Here is a 26,840-nt window from a genome sequence, read left to right as displayed (position 1 = left end):
TCCAGTTTCCTTTGTACAGCTATTTGTAGGGATGGAAACTGTGAATCTTAATTCATGGTAGCTTTGAATTTTGTTTAGTACAAGGTGAACATCTTCCAGTTCTAACACTGAAAATCTTTGAACATCCTATTCAGAGATCTCAGTTTTGTTCATACCACTGTTTTGGAATTTTGTGATTTTTTTGGAAGCATTTTTAAAATGTAATATACTGTTAAACTTTGGATGAGTTCAAACATTAGTTTCTGAGCAAAGTAAGTAAAGTGCAGCATGGATTTTAGTACAGTGTTTACTGTGGCTGTTATCAGTCTTGTCTAATTTTAAATGTCTGTGCTGGGATGGAATCATGTCTGTAAGGTACCTGTTTCTTTCCATTGACATATAAAGGGAGTCTGCACAACAGGCTCAGGTGTAGGTAACAACATCATAAACAGCAGAAGTTACACAACTCAAGTCCTATATGTCTTTTCTGAGTAAAAGGAGTTCAGCATAGACTCTTTTCAGAAATTCATGGGTTTTGGAGCTTTTATGTTTTACCATTAGTCTTATTCAGTCCTCCTCCAATGCAGAATTGTGAAGCCTTTAAGCATTTCTCAAAGGCTGGTTAAAAAATGGAATGTTTTTATTATGAAGTGCTATACACCTTATATGCTGCTTTTTGAGCCTTTTAAAATGAACTCTGCTGTCTTCCATGATTGGAAGTATTTTGATTGACAGAAATTCAATCAGTGTAGGTCTAGATATGTAATTGTATGAAAGATTGGACCTGATTAATGAAACAAAGGTAATGAATGAAGGTGGAAAGATACCATATGTCTTCCAAATTTTCAGTCTTAGCCACCTTGCAGTAACTCAAAAAAAGTTCATTTGCCAAACCCAAATGAAGAGGAAGCTTGCATTTGTTTTTTTTTAGAGAGAAGGATAGAAAGGACAGAAAAGATCTGTGGTGGAGCAGAAATCCACCTGTTGCCCATGGAAGGGTGATTGCCCTAAGGAAGCTGTGACCCTGTGGGAAGCCCGTGATGGAGGAGGTTTGCTGTCAGGACTTGTGACCTCATAGGGACCCACACTGGAGCAGTCTGTTCCTGAAGGGCTGCACCCATACTGGAGAAGTTTGTGGAGAGCTGTCTCCCATGGGGTGGACACCCATGCTGGAGCAGGGGAAGAGTGTGAAGAGTCCTCCCCTGAGGAGGAAGGATTGGCAGGAATTTGGGATAACTGACCACAGCCCCCATTCCCTGTCTCACTGCACCACTAGGAAGATGGGTGTAGAGAAAATTGGGAGTAAAGTTAAATTCAAGAAGAAGGGAGGGATGGGGTCAATGTGGTTTATTTTAGGATTTGGTTCTGTTTCTCATTACCCTTTTCTAATTTGGTTGGTAGTAAATTAATCTTTCCCCAAGTCAAGTCTGTTTTGCCTGTGATGGTAACTGGGGACTCATATCTGCCTGTCCTTATCTTGACCCATGAGTCTTTCGTTATATTTCTTCTGCCCTCTCCCGATGCAGAGAAATAAGAGCGGCTTTGGAGGGCACCTGGGTTCCAGCCAGGGGCAATCCACCACACTGTACTCAAAATGTAATGTATGGTTGGTAAGTACAGGTTTTGCATATGTTAATGACTTTCCAACAGGTTGTCATAGTGATATCTGGGGTAGATTTTCCCTGACTAGATTCCAATGAAGTCTTACTAGTACCTCCTGTTCTCAAGCACCACCTAACCTCAGAGGCACTTAAAATCATTCCAAGTTGGAGCACATTTAGGTAGAGGTCCTTGTGCATGCTCGGAAGTCTCCTGGTTTGGAAAGCTAAGTGCTTATTTTGATACGGGTAGGAGGTGCTTGAACTCTGTTCAAGTCTCTGAAGTGCCTGTTTTTATTAGAACATGGCTAACTCATTCAAAATAATTGAGTTCACTCCAGAACACTGTTAGAAGAAGAAGTAATATCTAAACTTTGTCTCTTCTGTAACATGATTCAAGCATTCCCCCAGAAAGTTTAAGACCCTTGTCCTTTCCCTCTCAGTCTCCCTAATTATTTAAATAGGTTTTGGTGTTACCTAGAAGTTATGTCAATTAGTCCAGAACTATTGGCAACAAGTCTTGATACACATGATGCATGACTTTAGCAAAATGCCACAAGAGGAAAAATGAACAAATTTTGGGGTTTTTTGATGAAAGTCAAGCAAACAATTCTCCTAATATTATATAAATGCAATTAAAATATAACTTTCAGAATATTTTGGCTATTTCGTTGTCTTTTTTGTAGTTATTTTTCCATTATTAAATGAAGAAAAGACCAAAAACTCTCCAAATGTGGATATTGGCAATCTAGTAGTTACCTATAAGGTTTATAAACAACATTTTTAGAATAAGCCTTTTGGATCATTGATTATTTTGTCATGTCATGTCATCTTTTCAGAAATTAAACTATGAACTGTACTATTCCTACTGGAAGACATTCTAGTTGTTATGTTCAGATGGAGTTTTAATTTCTGTTTCAAGATTATTTTCTCCTGGTTTATATCACAGTGTTCCGATGATAGCATTAGTCAATTTTATCTATTGTTTTGTCCTCTTAAAAATCTTAGTCAGACTTTGTTTTTCTAGATTGTAGCTTATTTGATTTCTCATGGGATAGATTCCTTGTTTTCTTGGACATCTGAGTACCATTTCTCTTAATCCTGACCTCACTTTAACACAGATAACTGGAATTCTGAATAATGTGTCAGATAATTTCCTGCTCTATCTCATATAATACCATAATTTCTACTAGATGTACCTGAGTGATTCCTGGAACTTTGTGTTTTTTGCATAGCTGGGTCATGTTAGCCAGTTTAGTTATCCTAGGCTCATGTAACAAATCTAGATCCTTCTCCTCAGTCTGCTCTGTCTTGTGGGTGTCTGGATGAACAGTTAAGTTCCCTAGCCTTGCTCTAAGTCTTCCATCCATGTATACATTGTTTCTAGTTTTGTGATTATTATTATTATTACATTATTACTGTTCTGTGAGAATTACACTCGCTGGCATTTCAGAGTAGCACATCACTAGAAGATGTTTAGTCATTTTTGCTGCAAGTACTCAATGTGAGATACAACTCACCTAAATGAACCTGTGCTGAGTACACTTACAAAGGAGCTGCAAATATCTGAATTATTATCATTCCTCAAATACATTTTTAGTCTACATTTCAGATCTTCAGCTATTCCATGTTGTGTCAATAGGATAAAAAACAAAAGGAAGTAGGTTTCAAAAGTTGTAATTTTAGATTTGGTGTATGATGCTAATCCATTTGAACTCGCATTACTAAGTTGTGGGGGGAAAATAACATTTGTGAAAAGTGCAAATACTGGCAAGTTGTTTCTTTTTTCTTATCATTTAACAGTTTAACCATACAAACCTGTCACAGCAATTTTTTTTTTTTGCCTCTATTAGTTATGAAAAATCATAAAACAAATTACACTGATTTTTCTGTAATTTTTTTACTTGCCTTGTTTTAACTTTTCTTACACTTCATTTAGCAGATACCAGATTAAAATGTTATTGAAATGTTAAATGATAGTCTTTTTTTTTTTTTTTTTGTCTTTTAGAAATACATAGATTTTAGGCACATTTGTTTTGCTGATTACTAGGCATATGGATTATCTTCTTGTGTCCTGTTAAACAGAAAATATTTGATCTGTAAGAATAAAGTTTTTACTACACTCTGGGTTTAAGGAAGAGAATAATATAAAGGAAGAGAATAGTATAAATTATGTTGCAGTTCAAATAATGTCCCTAGCTTTCACTTGCCTGCTGCACTTTGAGATTTTATTTATGTGTTATAGCTCTTGTGTGAAGTGAATAGAGATGCCTAAGCATTGCTTAAGTACTGAAATTCTCTCATCATATTAGTACTAGTTATCTTTCCATGTTTGCAATTCAAGCAGCTTTTATGCTTACTTGTATTGGCCTTCCTACTCCAATTACCAGCCTACAAAATCAATCCTTGTATATTCAAATTGATGCCAAGATGCCAGCAGTACAAGCTATAATGCATGATTCATAATGCAAACTCTCAGAGCATTTACTCATGTACGAGTACATTCCTACAAAAGGACAGTTAGATAACTTTACATATGTAAATGTGTGATCCCTGAAAAGATACCCTTTGTTGATCTTCCATGTGTGCACATTTCATATCAATTCAGTGATCTTAAACATGGTTAGAAAGTAGCAATTTTCTGTTACTCCCATTTTAATGCTAAAATAGGAAATGAACCATTTAAAACCAAAAAAAAAATCTTCTAAACTGAATTTGCTTGAAAAATAGAACCATGTTTTCCAAAATTAAAAATAAGTTTGTGTATCAGTTTGTGGAGGGAATATAATGAAGGAGAATCTCCTAAAATAAGGAAATAGAAAGATTACTGAAATGTGATTCTTCCAAATGAAAGAAAAATAGTTTTGCCAATAGAACACTGATGCTTATAAGACCTAATTTTCTAGGTCTTCAGAAAAATGTAAGTTCTGTCCCTACCAACTGAATTGTGCTCGAGACCTCTTCTTTTTGCCATTTTTACAATTTTTGTTCAAATTACAATTTCAGAAATTGCATTATAATAATGATAATACCTTGATAACTAATAATACTTACAGAAATAATAATATTTTTTAAAAACTTGAAAAATAGATACTTTTAAACACATTCTATTTGGCACACATAGAAAATTTTGCTATTAAAACTCCATAGCAAAACTCTCAAACACGAAGACTGAAAGAAACATGTTTTAAATAGTACTGTAGAAAGGTGTCTTTTCTCTTCTTGAGTCACTTCAATGTCAAATGGTCTCTTCTTTTTTTCTTTAATTTTATTTTGCTGTTTAGTATTGTTTTGAACAGTCCCAAGCTGTGCATTTTTTTGAAGCTGCACAAACTAATTTGAAGTCAGTGAGAAATGCAAAGCAAGAACTGTAAATGCCACTAAGCAGGAGAAATAGAAATTCATAGGAGAATGATACCAAAGCACTAAGTATTGTTGCTTTTGTTATTGCAATTTAAAGTATAAAATCTGACCAAAATATTTGCAGTAACAATAAACTATGCTTTCCTAAATAGAAAAAAATAAGTGAATATGCAAGTTATAATTCTACTTCTAGTATATATTTTAATTACTTTTCTATCCACAAAGTTTATGGTCCTATTTTATATCTTAGTAAGAGTACAAGTATTTCGGTCTGGTGTTTGTTTTATTAATTGCATTGCATGCTGTATTTGATCATGATCTGAGAGATGCATTGAATTACTTTAAACACATGCTTTAGATTCCTACAGATCCATAGTACAGTTGTTGAACATACCCTGCATTTCTAAAGAAGCAAAAAAAGATTGCTCACATTCATACAAGAGCTTGCTTCCACGCCAAGAATGACAGATGCTATTACAGCTGTGAAATGTAGTGTTTTAGGAAAACACTCGAAGAGTAGTTTCTTAGGCCAAAGTAAAAAGAAATTAATTTAGGAACTCAAACTGGATTTAAAGGTACTTGCAGCATAGATGTATGTTGTATAAAGGGTCAAGTATTATGTTCTAATTCACTAGATCTGCAATATCTGAATGAACAAAATAGTTTTGTTATCTGCCTTTAATAATTTCATATGTGCCTAATTATTGTGTTTCTCATTTTAAGTAAATATATTTGCAGGATTTTTTAAATTGTTTATGTTGCATTTTATGTTGTAGAGTGTGTGCAAATGATAGCATACCAAGGAATGGTGAAGAGGGGAGTTGTCTGTGCATAATCCAAACTTTTGTGGCCTGTATTTGACTTCACTATGCCAAAGTGACATATTTGTCCTATTTTAATGTTCACATGGTCAGCCAGAGTCTTTAAATTCATTCCATGTGGTACAGAGAATAATTCACATGAGAGATTGGTTGTCATGTTCAGCAAAAATATAAGATAATAGAGTAAATGGAAATTTGGAAAATAACAGAAAAGTATCAATAAAACAGAAGTACCAAATTATATAGGGTTCTACTTAATGATGCTACAATTCTAGAAACACAAGAGTGGTAATGACACAGATACAACAGTGTAGCATTTAATGGACTAAAAGTCCTGACACACACTATTGCAGTTGTATGGTGACAGTTTTGCTTCCTACAATGCTAAAAATGCATATGACTTTACCTAAATAAGAAAAATATTTGTTCTTAATTTTTTAAAACCCCTAAGGTGGCATAGAAGTAATAACTCCTGAATTCTGTCAAAGTCATTAACTTCACAAACCTATAAGTAATTCTTTACAGTCTGGCAAGGAGACTTGGAAAAGGTGCTTCTTGTCACTGACAAAAAAAAAAAAACCAAAGGAAAAAAAGCTATAATAGGTGGGAAGCATAGCTGCAGTTGTAAAAACTTCTATTCCTTCATAAATTTATAATGATGTGTGTCATGGTAAGTGGCAAATAACCAATACTTATTTGCTTTCAGAAACAGATTCTATTTTATATAAACAGGCAAGTTCTATTGAGTTGTGTTACATTCTGTGGCTAGGGAGCATAGATTCATAAAGAACATTTTCTTCTATTTTTAAGAAGCAGTTTTAAAATGGGATAACATGCTAAATATTCTGGTTCTTCCCAGTGTTGGTGTTACAGACATAGTTGAATACCTTTTTATTATTCTGAAAAGGAGAATATCCCTTGAAAGTTCAAAGAAAATTGTTTAAATGGTTTAAGCCACAGGCCACATCAGAATAATCCCTGGTTAGAATTTGACATGTATCTAAAATATTATTTCTCTCAAAGCAGATACTATTTACTCTTACCAATATACTTGAATTCAAACAAGAATTCAGAAAAGTCATTTACATTTTGTTGGTCAAACAAGCTAATCTTTGTGGTTACTTTTGGCTATATCTAACATATGTATACAGTTTATTGTATTTTTGCATTAGTTTGATCTAGTTTTATACTAGTCTACACATACAGCATTGACTTGATTGCAAAGCTAAGTGAAGACTAATTTACTGTTCTCCTTACCTTACGTATTGAGTGCAGTCTCAGAAAATGCCCTTCATTGTTGAAAGCCCAGACATCTGTTAGAAAATTTTCTGTGGCAAATTGGATTTCAAATCTTAGAACTATTCATCTAGAAATAACAATTTTTAGTATCCCTTTGGTATTTGTCCCCACATCTGAACATTCGTACATTCAAATCTAATGACAATTTCCCATCTTTATCAATATTCCTGCATGTCACCTACAATCCACAGTCCTACATTATCATACTTAGTGTTTTTCAACACGAAGGAGAGAATAGAGCACAAGATCCAGAACTATACTGTGATTTCTGCTTTATCTTCACCTCTTCAGGATGTCACCTCTTCTAGTAGCTTTCTCACTGATGGTAATTCTCAAATTTGACACTAATGTTTTTTCGTTACTCTGCTTTAAAGAGGAATATTTCATGCAAGGTCCAAAACATCAACAAGAAATGCTAGTATTAAAAATTCCAGAAAGACTCTCATCTGAAAGAGTCTGTAAACTTCTTGACAAAAACAGGAAGCTTGGGTGGAGGTCCTATTTTGAGTAAAAGTATTTTTGATCTTAACTTCCTAAAAATTTTATTCCCATGACAGAGATCTTTTACCTCATCTAATGACTTAATTCCAGTAATCTGCTGATGTTAGGCTTAAGCTTCACTCTGGAGGACAGTTTGCACTTCCATATCCCTGGAATTTAAGAAGAAGGAAACGTATTCTGTCTTCTGCCTGTGAGTTCAGAATCATTATATGAATAATGATGGGGTGACACTATTCTCGTATCATTTGCTAAAAATAGGCAAAGTGAGATCTCCTCACTTAGGAATAACTGATCAAATTCATCATGTGATAGGAGTGTTGAGTAAATCAGTACCTACCATCCATAGGATGGCTTGTTCCCAGCTGAAAAAAAACTGAAGTGAAAAACGATGATTTAAGACCTATTTTAAAAGAACTTGGAGATAACACAAGATTAGACATCAACAGGAAGTAAGTATAATTCTTTCTCTTCAAATTCTAACAAATCGAGCCTAATTTGAGAAGGTTGTTTTAACTTTCTAGCTGGGAAAGCGCAGAATATTTTTCCTATGTTACTTTTGCCAACTAGAATCATCTGTACAGTAAATCGCCAACATCCTGTAACAATGGGGATTCAGCAAATGGAAATATAACAAATAAAATTCTTAGTAGTGTTCTCCCTGTCAGGAGTACTGCTGGATTATCAGTTTTCCTACTCAGCATAGTCACTGGATATCTGACAAGAGGAAGTGTTTTTCAATGTGTATGTGTCTCAGCCAGTTGGATTCTTGACTTACTTTATGCTTAGGTCACTGACATTTTTGAGGTAATGTGGCTACTGCTTCATTACATATTGCAGTTTGAAGTGGTTGGCCTTTTAACTCTGTCAGGCAGCAATAAGAATTTTTTTTCCATGTATTTTTTGCAGGGAAGTTCTGCACGTGCTTTCATTTGATATTAATAGACTTCAAACGTTTAAATACATTTTAGCATGTGGCAGAGTGATCCTAGGCAACCTCAATGCCTCAAAAGCTTTTTCACTGCATGAAAAGCTCTAATACTTGTAATCATAATGTAGTAGAGCCTGTGTCACTGTGATGGTTCCCAGCATAAGTTCACCCCTGAGATTTGAAGTGCAAATCACAAGCTTTAACTCCTGAAACAGTTATGTTTTATGTTGCTTTCAGGATGGTAATACTGCAGTTTTTACTGAAGATTCCTAACCCATACTCATGGTGTTTTTGTGGAGAATACATATGGAGTAACTAACACTCTGGATGTCCTGAAGCAATTTACCTGTAACTGTTCTTTAAAGTATGGTTTCTGTATGCATATTTGCAGTGTACACTGTTTATTGCTTGCCTTTGAATGTCTGTTTATGATTACCAGGAATTCTGAGATTGGAAAGAAGTGAAAATATGGGCCAAATTCCAGCCCACTTATATAACAGTAGTCAAAGTATTAGACTGTATATCCCATTAGTATTGCTAAGGCAAGCATGCTTTAGTGTCATGTACATATAAACACTGCATCTCCAAGAACAGCTGACTGTGTGCAGATTTTCTTCTTTCTGATAGATTGACTCAATTTTGAATTAAGGCAGATGAAGGTATTACCCTATTAAGGGGTTTCAGATTAAGCCTAAAGTCTGGTTCTAACCTGGTTCAGACTTTAACAGCAGAATAATGGAATGCTAAGAATGGAGCTCAGAGTGGAATAGAGTTTAAATTACTTTGGAAAAATATTAAACACCTTCACCTACTGAAATCGTCTTGTAATAAACAAAGCAAAAGTATTGCAGATCACACAAACAAAGGTTAGCTGAAGTGCAGTGGTAACTAGACTGTTTTACAGTCATGACCTAAATATTCATAGAGAACTGGTAAATAGCATGGCCAGACTGAAGTTCAGCAGTTCATTCATCCAATTTTAAAAGGAAATTAACTTATTCTATTAGTATTTAGGTCCCCATTCAGTGGAAGTCTTGTAAACCATAAGAATATGAAAGGTTTTAATGTACTGTTCAGTGAACAAGTTCCTTTATCGAAGGAGTTAACGTTAACAATATGAGATGTCAGAGGAAACTTACCATTTGCTCTTCAGTGAGTACAAGAATTGCATCTGCAGTTGCTTCCTTAGTTGCATGGTAGATGAACCACATTCTAGGGTTCCTAGAAAGAATGGATAAAGACAGGGATGAAATCTTAAAAGCACTGGACACACTGAGTAGTAGGAGTTTTCTTTTTTTTCCACAATAAAAAGATGCTGACTTTGATATGCAACTCAGCTGGGACAGGGAATACTTGGAGATCAGGAGTGTCTTTTTTCACAAGTCCCATTAGGGGAAAAGACCCAAAAGAACAAACATTTGTTTTCAAATCCTCTACAAGAAGGAGGAAAATTATACTTCTTAGGTGTGGTTATTGCAGGGATTGTGATAGTTCAGCTAAAGAAGGAATTGTTGAAATGGTGAGAGAGCAGAGCAAATGGGTGGAAAATAGAAAAGATAGGACAAAGATATGTAGGAAGAGAGAAGAGAACTGGACATAATTAGGGGAAACAGAGAAACTGAACATTTGATTAGTTTGAGAATGATATACAGTAAAATAAATTATTTCAGTGCTTTTTTCTTTTGTGTCTCAGGAGAAAAATGATGGTTCTATCACATCTAAGACTCTTCTTAGAATGTATGCATGAAACTTGTATTGCAAGGCCTGTTAGTATCCCAATATTTCATCAATCCTGACTTCCTTTTCTTCTTTTCAGACCTGGATCTTGTTTTCTTTATTTTCAACTGCTTTTCACAATACTGGTCTTCTCAAATTAATAACTTAAGTTGCAAAGGCAAAGTTGAATCTTTCTATAAAAATTTTGTTAAACTTGTCAGATGACTGATAAAATACAGAAACCTATGAAGTGAAAGCAAATATGCTCAAGACTGGAGACAGCTTGGAGTTAACAGATTATTTTTCACAATAGTTACTGCATTTTTTAAGTATTTTCATTTCTCACATGCCTCAGCAGGTAATATAGGATAATTTGATAACTGAAGAATTTATTGGGATAGGCTGCTTTATAGAAAGCTTAGATTCACTTGACCTTTTTCATGTTTGCAGATGAAGAGAAATGAGATTCTTTAGTTGGTGTCATAAGCATTTTGCTGATGTATCTGTTCAGGATTCGTTTACCACTCCAAGCTTTTATAAGCATGGATAAGGTGACTGTAGCTCATTCCTTTTGTTTTGGGCTGTAAAAGTGTCTTCCATATTCTCTCGTGCTATTGATACCATTATATGTGTGCTTACTGTTCCTACAAAGACTCTTTGTTTGATTTCAAAGGCTTGTGCAGTTCAGGAAAATAATTTTTAGAAACAGTATGTTTTATTTCTGGTTAATGACATGCAGTAATATCTGCACTTTAGGACTTGTAATAAACCAGCCAGTATACAACTGGCTGGTTTATTATTTGATAGTTGTCTCTAGAGCTGAAATGCAGTTGATGAACTTTTTCTGGTTTTAAGTCGTGCTTATGAAGAGAGGTCTTCACACTGTCTTCTTTGTTTTCCTGTTAATGGTAATGTGGTTCCAATTATTGTGACTGCTTGGGAAAGGACATTTTACATATCTTAGATTTGAAAGAAGACAGATCCAGTTGTGCTCCCCTACCCAATGCTTGTCTGTCAGTCATTTTAGTATCTTTTGATGTCCATCTCTGCTGTTGCCATTACCATGTCTTTCCATCCTTTGCTCTTCTAACAAAAGCTCCCCTGAGCTGCCCAGCTGCACTGAAGCATTTCTGATGGCTTGCAGGCAGCTTAATGGAAGTTCCTTTAAATTCTGGAAAACAGATGGAAAGCCATGTACTTTTCTAGTATCATACTTAGTTTAAAACAACTGCTGGAAGTACATTTATAGCAGTCTTTGGTATGTGAATTTTAATATATTAATAGTTTTTATGTAGCATTCATTTGCTAATAAGGAAATGCAGATTATCTTTTTTGGGATCATCCTTCTTGTCTTTGAAGGGAACAAATGTTTTTTGTAAACAGCAAGCTCAGTATTAGCCAACAGTATACTCTTAGAAAATCTAGGGCTGTATTATCAGCAGAATAACCAAGACATCAAGAAAAGTCCAGTTTCGGGATATCCAATGCAAGCAACATAGTGATAAACTGGAGTGAATGTAGATGAGAGCACCAGAATGGTCAGGGCTTGAGCTCTTGTCCCAGGAAGAGGGGCTGGGGGACTGTGTTCTGCTGGGTCTGTGGGGTTCCTGACAGCAGTATCCCCAGTGCCTCTGGACAGGTTACTGGGAAGATGGAACCAGGCCCTTCACAGCAGGGCATGGAAGAGGGATGAGAGAGTGTCAGTTGAAACAGAAGATTCTGACTTGGTCTAATGAAAATCTTCTTCACTACAAGCATTACTGTAAGCAGTCTCCATCCTTGAGTTTTCAAGACCCAAGTGGCTAAAGCTTTGAAAAACCTGGTCTGATTTCATAAATGACCTGGCTCTGAACAGGATATTGGACTAGATATCCCCTGAAATCCCATTCAACCTCAATTATTTAATAATTGGTTTGTATTTGTATTAATGAGATTTTATTTTTAAAGCATAATTTCACTGAAGAATAAATGGAATATTATGCAGCATTATTCTTACCTCTCTTAAGTGATTGCAAACACCAAGACTATCCATTACAGTAATTATTAGGGGAAAAGGTAGTTTGGTGTCCCTCATTGCTAACTGTAGCACTTTTAGGAACATGTCCTTGAAAGATAACAAGGTATGCCTGTACCTTGAACTCTGCTTATCAGGAAATCAAACCTGTTATGTGTGATATAAAGGACATACCAATCCTTTGCTAAATTATGGCAGTTTGAACCCTAACCTTCTGGCCTATTCTGCTAGGCTCTCAGTGGGGAAAATGGAGAGGGAGTAAGCAGTGCCTCTGGTGGCACAGCAGTTACCAGCTTTGTCTGATGGTCACTCATTTATGTCTACCTCAAAAGATTTGTCCTTACCTTCTCATTTCTCTCCCTGTCCAGGAAGCTGCAGTGATAATGCTTCTTTTTCTTCTGTTTTCCTTGCTGACCATCCATTTTTTTATCACTGTGTAAAACAGAATTTTAGTTCTTATATTATTGATTTTATAAAAGTTACATTTACCTAATTATGAACTTAAAGATTTGTGTGTTTATTTCTGACTGTTTTAAGGAGGTATATGGCATTCCAAACATTCTTATTCTTCTTGTAGTTGGTAGTTATAATGTCCTTTAGATTTTATTTTGTAAAAGGACAGAGACAATTAGTTATTGCTCTTGTCATTTATGTAGCTGCTGTTCTGTCAGTCATTTCACATTGACTTTTTCCCTCTTTGCATTATTGGAATTAAAAAAAAAAATCATACAGTAATTATCTTTCATAAGTATATATATAAATCTAAAAGTATCTTAATGAATTTTCTATTTAATCAGAGGAACAGGAGCATATACATCCACAAATAATGAATGCTATTTAGGCCAGCAAGTAATAATCACTACATGTGATGGAATCACAAGAAATACCGGAAAGTATTTATATTGATTTAACTGTATATTTGATTAAATATAACCTCTCTGGTTAGTGGGAGGGGAGAGTTTAAAGTGACAAATTTTTGTATGTCTTATCCAAGAGAGAAAAACAACTCAGACAACAGACTCAGTCTTTTTGTAACTCCAATCTCTTAATTTTCTTGAGCACTGAAAAACAACGTTTGTAATGTTTGTAGTGCAATAATGACAATGTAATGAACAATTTCTGTAGTTTCCAATATCTGATCTGTCCAAGTCTGTTTTATCTGCTACAATTGCAATTTATTACAATTATTTTCCAGAAACACAGGTACTATAATAGTGAAGTAATAGAATCTCTGGAAAAGCTAACACTTGGTTTAAGGAGGTAAATTGTGGAATCATTATCAAATTTGTACAGTATCTTGAAAAAATTATTATGAACAACAGAAAAAAATTACCAAGTCAGGCAATTCCAAATTGTATGCTACAAACTTAGAAGCATATAAGTGTAGAGAAATATTGAAAGTTGATGCTTTCATTTCTTAATGCTGAATATCAAGAAACTTGTTGGCCTTTTCTTCATTCAGATCTGTTTTATATTTCTCATAGTTACAATTTAAAGTAATTATTTCCTCATTAATCAATACACATTACAGGGGGATAAGTCTCTATACTGTTCCTTGACTTTTTGTTGATTTAGTACAAAATTCAGCTTTGTTAGCATGGCATTTTTTGCAAGGAATTAAGTAAACCAAGATATGAAAATGAAAATACTGGTTTAATAAAGTTAATGGTTTGGTATGCTATGAGAAATCAAAAAGAGAAAAATATACACAGAAAATATGACTAAAGATTGAATGATATTTTAATAAATGTACTTTGAGTTCTTTGCTGTTGGATTAAAATTTGTACCATAGACAGAAACATATTGCATTGCAGGGATCCTTTTCAATCTGTCACTTCAAAGTGATTTTTTTTTAAATGAAGTATTTATTTGTTTGAGCAAAGATATTGACTAAGCAATGAGAAATTTAATCATGCTTGTTCTGCTGCTCATCCAGATGTATCATCCACCTCAGTTCAACATGTTTCTTATGCTTCTAAGATCTGCGACTTTTGCCATTTTATGTGCTAGTGTACACAGATGCAAAAGATAACTTTGTGCAGTGTATTGAGGCTGTGCTAGATACAATAGAACTCATCAACTTCTTCTGACTTTGGCTTGAGGTGCTGATGTCTGCACCCTTTAGCTTCTCTATGTTTCAATTTTGGATTGTGGTCCTGTACTTAGGAGACTGTTATGAAACTATTTCCTCTGGTATCTCTTTACTAGGCTTCAGAGAAGTCATTTCATAGCCTTCCTGGTTCAAAAAGATGGATCTTTAATCTTTCTTTGGTCTTCATCTTTGGGCTATTTTGAAGCTTCATTCAAGGGATCTTGTGAGGTGGTAATTCCCATTTCTGGATTCCCAAACTGAATATCTCTGTATCTCCATCTCCTGAAATACCTGATCTGGTAGGTATTCTCAGACTAGCCAGGTGTTTCCTGCTTCTATATTTTTTAGCACCAGAAGCATAAATAAGAACACAAGGTTATGTATCTTGACTAATTTATATAGGCAAAGAGAAAAGCAACTACCATTAGATTCTTAAAAATTACTGAGGTGACTCTGTTCTCCTGTTTATGTATCTAAAAATCAGGTTTTGAAGAGGAAACAGGTGAAATTATATCACATCCTTTATTATATGCTCACTCGTTTCTTCAGACCCTTTCTTTTTGTTAAGGAGGCTGTCGCATCCTTAATGAATGTCTGTATACTGGTAAAGTACAGTTAGGTTATTTGAACATCTTTTGCATTTATTTCATTGAAACAAATAACAAAAGAGCCAATAAATATGCTGATTACTTAAACCAAGAAATAACAGTCTAGATAAGTGAGCAAACTAAGTGTGCATTGGCAGCACTGTGGTATTGCAGAGTAGCAGTTGCACCCTGCTTCATTTTTTGTAAGAAAGGCATGACAGGAGCTGCTCTTCTGTTTTTTACAGCAAAAGACTATATTTGATGCACATCAGAGCTCCAGGATTGAGAGAAAACCCCTAGTGAAGTTTTTAGGAAATTCTCATGACTGAAGTATGACTCCCAAGCACAGGCTTGGCAGAAGCGGTCTCTACCCAGTAGTCTTGAAGCTGTGTCTTGGTGCAGGAGAGAATCTTAGGTTTCACAGAGTTAGAGTCAAATAAAAGAAAGCATAGTTTCATAGTCCAGAGACAGACAAACAAAGATGTATTTCTGTCCCTGTCAGCATGATTCAGCAGACACACTTAAGGCTTTCATATTGTTCATTCTTGTAGTCTAGTATACACTGGGCATTAGTCTAGTTAGGGTAGAAAGGATACATGGGTCCTACATTCTGAAGAACTCTCATTTATTGCATGAGGGATTTTGAGTTTAGGTGTCCCAAAGCTACAAGGAGTGAAAACCAATTGTTTATCCTGCTGAGTGTGGATGTTTGGAACTAGCACTTCCTATAAACTGCAAAATAGTATGGGGAAGTTTTTTTTTGACAGAATGAGGATCAGAGACTGATAGAAAATAAATGCTTAGGATGCTACAAAACACAAAAATCTGCTTTGAAGCAAGCAGCTTTAAACAAAGCTTCTAAGCTTTCTTGCTCAGATTTTACTGAACCACATGTAAAAGTACTGTATGTTTAATTACTTGATACGAAGCAAATGTAACATCTGGTAAGAACTTGAATGTCAAATCAAGTTTACCCTTTCCCATATAAGCTATATGTTTCTGGATTTTTTTTTATTACAACCTGAACCAGGAGTATTGTGCTGATAAAAAATCTCAGCATGTTGTTTGGGAAAAACAAATTTTAAGTGAATATTTTTTAAACAAACAGATTTTTCATGGTTTAAACTGTTTGTAAATGGCATGCTTCATCTTGTGTTCATCTAATCATTATTCTCAGAGCTTTTGTTGTTGTTGGAAGTATTAAAATTTGGTGTTACAATGTGCATTATTTTAGACCAGATTAGAAATAGTTTAATGTATTTGATAGACATGAATGAAGTAATAAATACTACAAAAAACTGAAAATGCCTATAAAGTTGGTATAAAAACTTCACAAAATATGTATTTTTAAATGAATGACAGATTTCTTACCCATTTGCTAGTAAATATTGAAACAGACTTTCATTTTGTGAAATCAGCCAGATAAATGACTAATCAGACTTAATTGGAGTTCTGCAAAAGCTGAACAATGAAAGCATTTGAAAACTAAAGATATGAGTTCTTACATTTTAGTTATTTAGTGAGTAGCATGTGAACACAAATCATGGGAATTTTTTGCTCAGAAATAAGGCAACCAGTTTTTAGTACCAAGGATCAAAAAGAGAGCCAGTTGGAAACAAGATCCTTTGAGTGCCCATGTCTGAACTGGAGTCTGGCAGTTTGCTGCATGTATGGACAGGATTTGTGCAGTCTGTGACAGACTGAATTTAATTGAGGTCTATCTAGATCACTGTTATTCCTTCTGTGACTCCAGTAGGCACAAAGGACAGTAAGGAAGATTCATTTGTGTACTTTTATGTTTAGGTTGGGGCTCTTTGGAAGTGAGGAGGCCTTAACAGGCAGACTCAGGTGCAGAAGGTGCGAAAGTTAAACTGGGATTTGAACCTCAAATGGCAAGAGGTATGGATGGGAAGGATTTGAGAAAGGATGTCAAACTACAAGGGTGATAGAGGAGTAGAGAGGAATCCAGAATGCATAGAGTGGGGCTATAAGATAGGAATGGAGGCTGAATAGGCTATGAACATAGATAAGAAGAAAAACCGATGTCCTGGGAATAAGAAATGAAAATAGAATTGGAATTCAAGAGATGTCTGGGCTGGTACTGGGATGGAGAGGGAGAAGGTCAGGACCATTAGGGGACATGTTGGGGCTAGAAGTGGGAGGTTTGCAAGAGGACAGGTTAGGGAGGAAATGTCTTTAGATTTCTTTGCAAATTTGGCACTGAACCAAAGCACAGACATTTGTACAAATACAAGAGTATATTCTAATTGCTTTAAAGATCTTAGATCTGGAACTGACCCAACTGTGGACTTAGGGTGATTTCACAACTTACAGGGTTTTTTTTCCATTTTCAAATTTGAAAATAATTTCTAAAATATATCCCACAAAGCTTTAGGTTGGTATAATCTTGTTAAAAAAATTATGAAATATAAAATTAGATTTTCATTTTGTATAATTTTGGTAGGACTTTCTTAATAAGATGCATTATTTTTATTTACTTTCTTGGTATTCTTTATTATTAACAAGTTTAATACTAGTATTTGCCACTTCTTGAAAGGGTAATTTTACAATTTTTTTGTTTCTAATGTACTTCATTGTTCAATTACCTTTTTAAGGAGTACCACTGTACATCTCAGGTTTTATAGATGGACAGTTTCTAGTTCCTCCATTCAAAAAAACTTGGTTGCCATATTTTCTTCAGTATTCAGACTACATGATTTTACCATTAGATCTTTCTGTTTGCTCTCTGGTATGCATATTTGGACATGTTATTATATCATTATCCACTACTTGAAAAACAAGCTCCCAAGATTAAAAAAATCTTTCAAACCTTACAAAAGAAAGTTCAAGTCCCTCTCTGAGTATTCGCTCTTCTCCTTTACTCTAGAAATATTTTTTGATAACCATTATGTCACTGCTTTAGCAAACTTCAGGCATCATTGACTGGTCAACCTGATGGCAGAGAGACATTAAAGGAATTGAGACCTCATTCTAGATGATTCTTACATGTGGGATTTTTTTCATTGGCTCAGTCTGTAATTTCTCTTTGATTCCCAACCCTCATTCTTCTGTGAGACTAAAAACTCTACTCTTTCATTATATCAAGTTTGCTAAAATTTCTCAACAGAGAAAAATCTTGCAGACCTGCATTCCACTGTTTGTTTTTCCTTTTTTTCCATAATAGTAGTATCAAAGCATAGGGTGGTTTGGGGTGGGTTTTTTTTTGTTTGTTTGTTTTTTGGTTTGTTTTTATTTTTTTCCCTCAGAGACCATCAAGGCAGATAAAGGAATGTATTTCAGCACATTGTGTTACATGACTCTGTACACACATGCACACACACTTGAGCTGAAATAGTAGCAAAGAAAGCAGAGGTACTATCTGGCTGAGTTAAAGCAAATATGACAAAGAAGTTCTGAATGGTGCTATGGTGAAGGAGTTACTAGTGCGATCAACAGTGTAGTAAGGTTAAAAGAAAACTGACCCATCATAACCTTGCCAGTGCAAAACAATCACACTCATGTAAGCTACTTCAAATTTCCAAAACAAAGGACAAAATTTCTTTCTGAAGTTACTGCTCATAATTGGGTAGAGAAGCATGCTCTGAAAGCATCCAATTGATTGAGTAGAATCATCAGATAACTACAGACTTCTTCACCAAGTATAGAAAGTAGGTACAAAGAAGTATGGATTTCCTCTGTTCATGCGTATTTCCAGTGTGCCAGCTCAGTATGATACAGATCATTGAGGCTCAGGAGTGGTTGAAGGTCTGAGTTGTGTACAGGAGGGCGTTGCTGTTTGTATTGTGATGAGGTGGAAGGTGTGAATTTGTTGTTGGAAGTCAATAAATAGAACTAATAATTAAATTAAATTCGTGTGTTTCATTGTATTGTTGGCTGAATGACATGTATCTTCATGAAGACTTAACTAATTTTGGAACAAAGCATTCTTCCCAGGATTATAAACAATGTGTATACTGGAACAGATTTAGTGTCATGTCTGCAGCCAGTCATGTGCAAAGTGTGGAGAATTCAAGAGTGCTGAAATTTTTTTGTGTGGTAAAATGAAAATAGGAATATACAGGCAGGAAACAGTGATGAAAGTAATAGCATTTGAAAAGCATCCCTAAGCAAAAATGACTGAAGTAGTTGATAGGTAACTGGCATTTAGCAGCTTGAGTGCCATAACTCTGTTTGAAATGAATGTCATGCTATTAAAAAAAATTGTTCTTCGAAGGAAAACTTTGGATGAGCTCAGTATGCAAAACTTCCAAGCTTTGCTCATGTAATGAGGAAACAATCTTATTCATGCATTGGACTGTTTACACATAGATGGATGTCTACAGAGTGATTATCAGGGACATCATAATGGCACCTGTTTGTTCTGTTCAAATTAATTCCAGTGAAAATTGCTCCCTCTTTGTGCTTTAGAAGCATTCTACATCTGAAATCCTCAGGGGAAATATTTGAAGTAATCTCCTTGTTTTTGTTAAACAGTGTCCATCCCACCTAAAGATTAGGTGCTGAACAGGGTGGGATTGTGTTGCAACTGTTATTTGACAGATGACAGCTAACACAGCAGCAATACTGGGTTAGAGTAAAGGTTTATCTGGCAATCCTGCAATTTGAAGTGGCTTCAGTGTGAGAAGTACCATCTTGCATTTAATGGTTCTCAAAGGACTTCTCTGCTGCAAGTTGTTCAGTATTCTCTCAAATAAGTGTTAATTTGTAGCATCCACAGCATCTTATGGTAAGGAATTCCACAGCTTTCGTGCATGAAGAGTGATTTATATTTGTTCACATTCTGCATTATTTGATGACTTCTCATTCAGCTATTGGAAAACACAGTTGACTCCTATCTCCATTCTCCATTCTCCATTCTCATGATGTGACAGGCCCCATATTTCTTCCTTTTCCTTATACCATCTCTTTTCCAAGCTGTAGAGTCCTAGCTTGCTTAGGTGATTTATTCCACACAGTTCAATTGTGGGAGTGCATGATGTTGCTGCATGTCAGAGTTAGCCCTTCTTACCCTTCTCTGATGCTCTGACACTTCTGTTCCTTGTGAGATGAGGTACTAGAATGGTTGTCAGCATTCAGTAATGCAGACAACATAGAATTGCAAAGTGACACGGTGAGTTCTGTATTATTTCTTACACAGTAATTTCCAAAATGTTTCTTTTTACCGTTATTTAAAACTGAACCAAAGTTCTAATGGTTTTATCAAGTATAATAAATTCCAAGATCTCATTTATGAATGAAAACAGTCAGCTAGGTGTTTATCATTTTATGTATATGGTAAGGAGCATTTTTAAAACCTGTGATTTACTTTGCATAAATCTCTTTTGAATTTCATATGCTATTTAATGGGAAGATTCATTAGATTTTCTCCTGTTCTTCACATCACCTAAATTTTCATCTATCTTATATTATAGTATTCTATCAGCAAACTTTATTACACCTCATTTTTGAGACTGCCTCTTCGGTAGAATTAATTAATAAAATAGAAGAAATCCACTTCTAAGTGGAATATTATTTCTCCTTATAAATACCTTATAGTGATTTTCTAAAAATTATACTTCATTTCTGCTTTTTGAGAAGGATCTGTGATTCTGACTATGGAAATAATTGCACCATTGTGGTCTGACTTTTCTGTATATCTTTGGGTATGGAAAAAGCAGTGTAGCTGATATTCATATAATCTCAAAGGGTTCACCACTGATATCACTAATGTCTAATGCCACTTCTCCCTATCACATGTAACATGTGGTGAAGAGGGAGGACAAAATTTCATTAGCATCTCTCCAATGAAAAGACTTCAATGCATACGTTTGTGTACCAAGAAGGAGATTCACAGTGATCTAACTCCTTAAAAATAAGGAAATTAAGCTATGCTGTAAAGTCATTGTAATTTGATGTTTGCATTAACAACATATTTAGAAGAGCCACTGACAGAGTATTCCACCTACTGTGTTGTATTGTCATAATAATATTGAATTTTCCTAATGCTGTTTCAAATACAGGTTACAGTAGTTACAGACTAATACTTATTACGGTCTTCAAAATACTGTATTAATTTTTTGAAATTTACACCTGTGATGAACAGAACTAGGATATATTCCAACTTTGGTTATTTTTGAATCATCAAAACTTTTGTTTTCATTTTTCTTTTAGGTATAGACAAATGCAGCTTGGCACAGAAAGCAAGGTAGCTGAACTTCTTCACCAAAGTAAGTTAAAGTCCTTTGAAACTGAACATGTTCAACTCATGCAACAAGAAACAGCTAAGAATCTTTCACAGTGCCAAATGGAATGTGAGAAATACCAGAGAAAGCTGGAGGTATGTTGTATAAAGAAACACTTTACAAGACATTACATAGTTGTTTTCAATTTGAATGTAAAGTGGAAAAGCTTGGAGAAAAAGTAACAACATGGCATGTCTGAATTAGCATCTCCACCAAATTGTGGTCAAATAACACAGAAGCAGGGTCAAATGACAAAGCTGACTATGTTTGTTCAGTGTAATGGAACACAAGACTACAGGGAGAGGAAAAAGCAAAACAATCTCTCATAGAAAGATGTTAAAGACAGTACCTCATTCATGTGGAGTTTATCTATCTGCTTGTGTCACAGAGCTGCTTATTTCAGTCTGTGTGAAAATTGTAGGGAGAGAAGACAGTTTCACCAAAAAAAGTACGGTGAGTTCAGTATCATTATTTGCAGCTAGGATCTGTAATAGCATTGTTACGTAATTAAATACTTTTTATTGATATACAATTCTGGAATAAATTTTTCACAGCTAAAAAAGTCAAAGTGAGTATGCTGTTTACAGCATTGAAAAGATCTAACCTTGCAAGTCCTAGCATGATCGGTTACTTTGGTGGGGTGCTAGACACCCAGTCACTCATTCCTCCTCCTGAAGAGGATGGGGGTGGGGTAAATAAGCATGGACCCATATAAAGATAGGGATGTCACTTGCCAATTACCATCATGGGCAAAAAAGATTTGACCTGGGAAAACCAATTTCACTTAATACCCATTGACATAGGTTGGATGATGAGAGACAAAGACAAAAAGTAAAATATCTTTCCCCACCCTGTTCTCTTTTATTTAACTTCCCTCCTTCATTTCTTACTCTTGTACCTCCCCCTCCCAGTGCAGTGCAGGGAGGAATGGGAAATAGGAGTTCAAGTTTGTCCATGACAGCTCCTCTCAGGCGGTGTTTCCTCCTCACACTTTTTTATCCTGTTCTGGTGTGGATCCTCCGCGTTCTGCTGCTTCCTTCAGGAGAAGCTCTCCCTCCTATCTGGGCTCTCCACAGGTTGCAGTGCCTTCTGGGGATGTCCACCTGCTCCAGCATGGGGTCCTCTATGGGCTGCAGTGTGAACATCTGCTTTGGTGTGGTCTTTCATAGTCTGCAGGCAGGCAGCCTGCTTCACCATGGGCTGCAGAGGGGATCTCTGGCAGCTGGAGCACCTGATCCCCTCCTTCTCTCACCTCAGTATCAGCGCCATGGTGCTCTCTCACTTTTTCCCCTCACTCCTCACTGCTGTGCAGCATTTTTATGCTTTATTAAATATAGTTTCCTTGGCTGAGGGACACAGCTTGGGCACCTGCAGCTAACGCACCTGTTTATGTGGGCTTTAACAACTTGGGCCTGTTTATCTCTATAAGCTTAGAATTTATTGTTTTTAAAAAATACGTATCATATCCTGTTCACTTATTTTAATCTTAGAAATGTGAGCATTCCACAGAGAAAACTTACTTTAAAACAAAATTTCTTCACCTGTCCAAAGTTAGTCCCAAAAGCATATCACTGAGTCCTATTTATGAGATTAAATGAAATTGGTAGTGTATGTTTCAAACGGATGTCAAGATACAAACTGGACAGGACAGAAGGAAGTGATATGTATGGCAGCCTTTGTTTTTTGGGGGAATGATGCCAGTCTTCAGATCCCCACATTTCTAGTGCTGAATCTGGCTAAGTTGTTTATGAAAAGGAACTATAGAGTGGAAACAGAATTAGAGAGCTTCAGATAGACTGTAATTTCTTGTTTTGTTCCTATTGGGACATTCAGATCCTGGCTGATGCGGTTAGTTGTGGTCACAAGCACTGGAAGTGCTTGTTTTGCTAAACTTAGAGGTTGCTAAACCTTTTTAATTGCACAGGCATGTCTAAACTTGAGAGTAGTACTTGGGAGAATGTAGTTCAATTTGAGTTATATTTTAATTTTCTTTGTGGAAATTTTTTGATCTGACAATAACTCAAATATTTGGCATTCAATTCTACTAACACTTTCAGCACTTGTTTTTCTCTTTAGAGAGACACTTTTAAATTCTTTCATTAAGAAATATACACTTAAATGCTCTTTCATTAAGAAATATTCTTGCAGAATTTAAATATTTGATGTCTGAAGCTTTTATTTTTGTTCCTTTTGACTGAATTCCTGGAGTTTTAAAATTTTCTTTCTTATATATAGTATTAATGTACTAAGGTTTTTTCCCTAGCATTACAGGACTTTAGTCTTTATTAAAAGTGTAGGCACTGGTATCTTGTGGCTAAGCGACAGCTTTCTGGACTAACTCTTGCTTTTATTTAGAGCAAGAGTAGTTTCTCTTGCTAAACTAGGAAACAGATGGTTTAGATGTTGCCCAGTTTTAACGTATACATTTATTTCTTCTGTGACACTAGAATGAACTTTTTATATTCAAGTGGATTGTTTCTCTAAGCATTGTGAATTCTTTCGTGGTTTTGACAGTGACTCTAGTATTACTGCTCTGCACACTGTACATATATTTCTGTATCTCCAAATCTGTATTCACTTATCATTCTGAGTGTTTGTGATTTTTATTTAGGAAGGTAATATGAAATTTAACATCAGTACCACTTGTTTATTACTTTACCTGTTTTGGTGGGATTTTTTCTGCAAAGTATGTGGATTGCTACTTTACATACCAAGGATTTTCCTATTCTAGTTTGGTGTGTGTTTATTTGATCAATGTTGTTTCCTATTATCAAGCACTTTATCAAACTTACTATACAGGCCTTCAAAGCTTGTACTTTTGAATATGAGTTTTTTGTTTAATCTTAATGGATTAAGTATTTACATAAGTCTTGAATGTTGATAGCATATTACCTTTTATTAATAAGTGAGTAATGAGACTGGTATAGCTTTAATGGCAAATTTTTGTATTTGTATTCTGCAAAATAAACTTAATAAATTGATGACTGAAATCAGAATCGAGTTAAAGCAACAAAAATGATTGCATTTACACTATTTTGACTGCTGTTTGTGAAGTTTTTTAGTTGTTACCTGGCTTTTCATAAGTTTCCTTTAAAATTCCCCTAGATTATTCAGAGAGCTTCTTAGAATTAATATGGCCTCAGCAGATAGGCCTAAGATCTGAGCATTTAATCTTTGCAAGATAATATTATTGAAACAATAACTGCTTTTTAAAGTATTTCAATCTTTGCTGTACAAAATTTATATGACATATTTAATAACATACCAGTACACATGTATTATATTTTGCCTCTTTCAAAAATCACTGTAATGCTGAATCTCTGATCTTTCCATCTTTCATTCTCACAGGTGCTTACAAAAGAATTTTATAGTCTTCAGTCTTCTAGTGAAACCCGCATTATTGAGCTTCAAACACAAAATTCTGAGTTTCAAGCAAGACTAGATACTTATGAAAAACTTGAAAAAGAGCTTGATGAGATAATACTGCAGACAGCAGAAAGTAAGTTCTGTCACAAGTTGTTTTATCTGTAGGTGTTTCTGGCATTATGATATATTTTTTCTCATGACTTGGAAAGCATTACAGTGCCTGTCATTCTTCTTCATTATGCCTGACAATCAAAAGGCAGTAATTATTTTGATAGAAAATATTAATGGCAGGTTTCTAAGTGTACCTGTATATATATATCAAACCTCCATATGTCTAAGTTTGTGCTTATTGAAAATCATCTCAGTATTCAGTCATTTCTCTTTTCCTTATTCTAATTATCCATTATAATTAGATAATATCTTTAGGATTCTTCTATTATTTTAGTACATTTTAAATGTCCTCTTTGTTGACAGGCAAATACAGGTTTTATATTTCAATATAGTGATTAATGTGAATTTTTTAACTAATTGGAAGGAGGAAAAAACCTCTTCCTTCTGTTGAATTAATAATAATTAGACATTAAGTAGTTGCTTGTGGCAGCTCAGTCTGTTCCAAGTACTAAACCATGGATTAAATTCATACCTGATTACACTTGAAAATGTTTGTCTCTCATTTGCAAAAATTAAAATGTTCCCAAACACAGCAAAATTTTTGTAAAATCTCTGTTCATTTGGTTCTCAGCCTAAATCAATCCAAAAAGCAATTAATTTCTAATTTGAAACACTGTCTCTAATCTTGAAATCTTCTAGCCAGTGTGTAGACAGAGTAGGATGTTCTAAAATTTCAGACTAATTCAACTGTCATCTTCTCCTTTTCTCCTTCTTTCCTCCTTCAAAAATTAGTTACAATTTATAAAGTATAGAAGATTATTGCATAAGCTTTATATACAGACAGTAGTGTCTAGCAAAGTGGGCATTACCAAGATGCAGTGATGTTAGTAACCAGACTGCACATACTTTATTAATTTTATGCCCTGCAGCTTGTACTAAGAATGGCCTGAGTACCCAAAGGCTCCAGTCTGACCATAAGCATGTTTGCTGTATACATGCTTCTGTTTTAGTCAGTAAAACATTTTTTGAAGTGTGTATATATATATATACTTGCCTAAGGAGTATTTATCTATTAACACAGAATTTTTGGACCTTACCTTCATTTTCTCCAAGGACAAAGTAGAGTTCAGAACACTGGTTTTTGTTTACACTGGTTTACATTTCCTCATGCATCTTGGGAGAGCAGTTAAGTTTTTTTTACCAGATCAGTCTTAACTTCTTCTTGAATATCTATTTTAATTATAATTTACATTCTATGCTGCAGAATGCTAAAGAAATGAACAGTTTCAAATGAACTGTTCTTTTAAAATATAGTGGCTTTTTTTTCTGATTTCCTTGGAGAAAAAAAGGAGTTATAGCTTAACTATACTTTCAAAATACTTTCTATTTAATACTGAACTTGCTATTTCAGTGTATTTGATATAGAAAGTTAAGATTAATACTAGTTAAGTCTAGCATCTTAGGGAAAACAGAAGAAAAGTATTTTTTTAAAAACACTTTGAAGGAGAAGAGTGATATTCTTCCTCCTGTGTCTCAAATTATGCCCTGATAGTTGTAGGTCATAAAGAGGTAAAGGTAGAAAAATAATTGAAAGGATATATAACTATTTTTCAAATTGAGTGTGAGTACTTCAGCCCATCTTTCTTGGAATATTATTTAGACTGAAGTATTGTGTGGAAAACAGTTAGAGTTGTCTACAGACTTTAGTGATAATAAAGATTAATCTTCATTCCTGTGGTCACCTCTTTATATTTAAATAGCATGTAATGCTTTTTTCTTCATCCTGAGTCATGAAGCCTCTGCTATTTTACAGTATTTTGGGGATGCCAGTTAGGGTGGGGTTCTCTGGACTTTTTAACAAACTGTATTTATTTACACATGTGAGATGGCTTTTGTCATATAATATATAAATTATATATATATATATATATATGCACTTTTTTTCCCCTTTGGAAAATATGCATGTGGAAGAGATCACTGAATTTTTACTGTTACTCCCTGATCGTTATGCCTCACTTTATTAATATTGAAATGACATGAAACAGCCTATTCAGGAAGCTATCAAGAATTTATATAGCCACTTCTTACAGTGCCTAAGAGGTTTCCAGATGAGTAACAGTAGTAAATTTCCTTGGCATTTGTCTATTCTTCCTTTTCAGGGTGCAATCTTCACATTAGGGTATTTCTGTTGTCGACTAGTTTGATTTTTCTCATTTCCATTGC

General features: G+C 34.8%; 1 protein-coding gene across 4 annotated transcripts in view; it reads left to right on the top strand.

Annotated features, from left to right (window-relative positions):
* Positions 1-26,840, top strand: part of PIBF1 (progesterone immunomodulatory binding factor 1) — a 104,479-nt gene that overhangs the window by 40,835 nt on the left and 36,804 nt on the right. For all 4 annotated transcript variants that reach the window (XM_072928319.1, XM_030271441.4, XM_002199394.7 and 1 more), the window contains exons 11-12: positions 21,070-21,235; positions 24,489-24,639. In XM_072928319.1, coding sequence (XP_072784420.1) covers positions 21,070-21,235; positions 24,489-24,639 — 317 coding nt within the window. The remainder of the gene's footprint in view (positions 1-21,069; positions 21,236-24,488; positions 24,640-26,840) is intronic.

Source organism: Taeniopygia guttata, chromosome 1, assembly GCF_048771995.1.
Source record: "Taeniopygia guttata chromosome 1, bTaeGut7.mat, whole genome shotgun sequence".
Lineage (NCBI taxonomy): Eukaryota > Metazoa > Chordata > Aves > Passeriformes > Estrildidae > Taeniopygia > Taeniopygia guttata.
The sequence above is the reverse complement of the archived record's forward strand: the minus strand, read 5'-3'. Positions and strand labels throughout refer to the sequence as shown.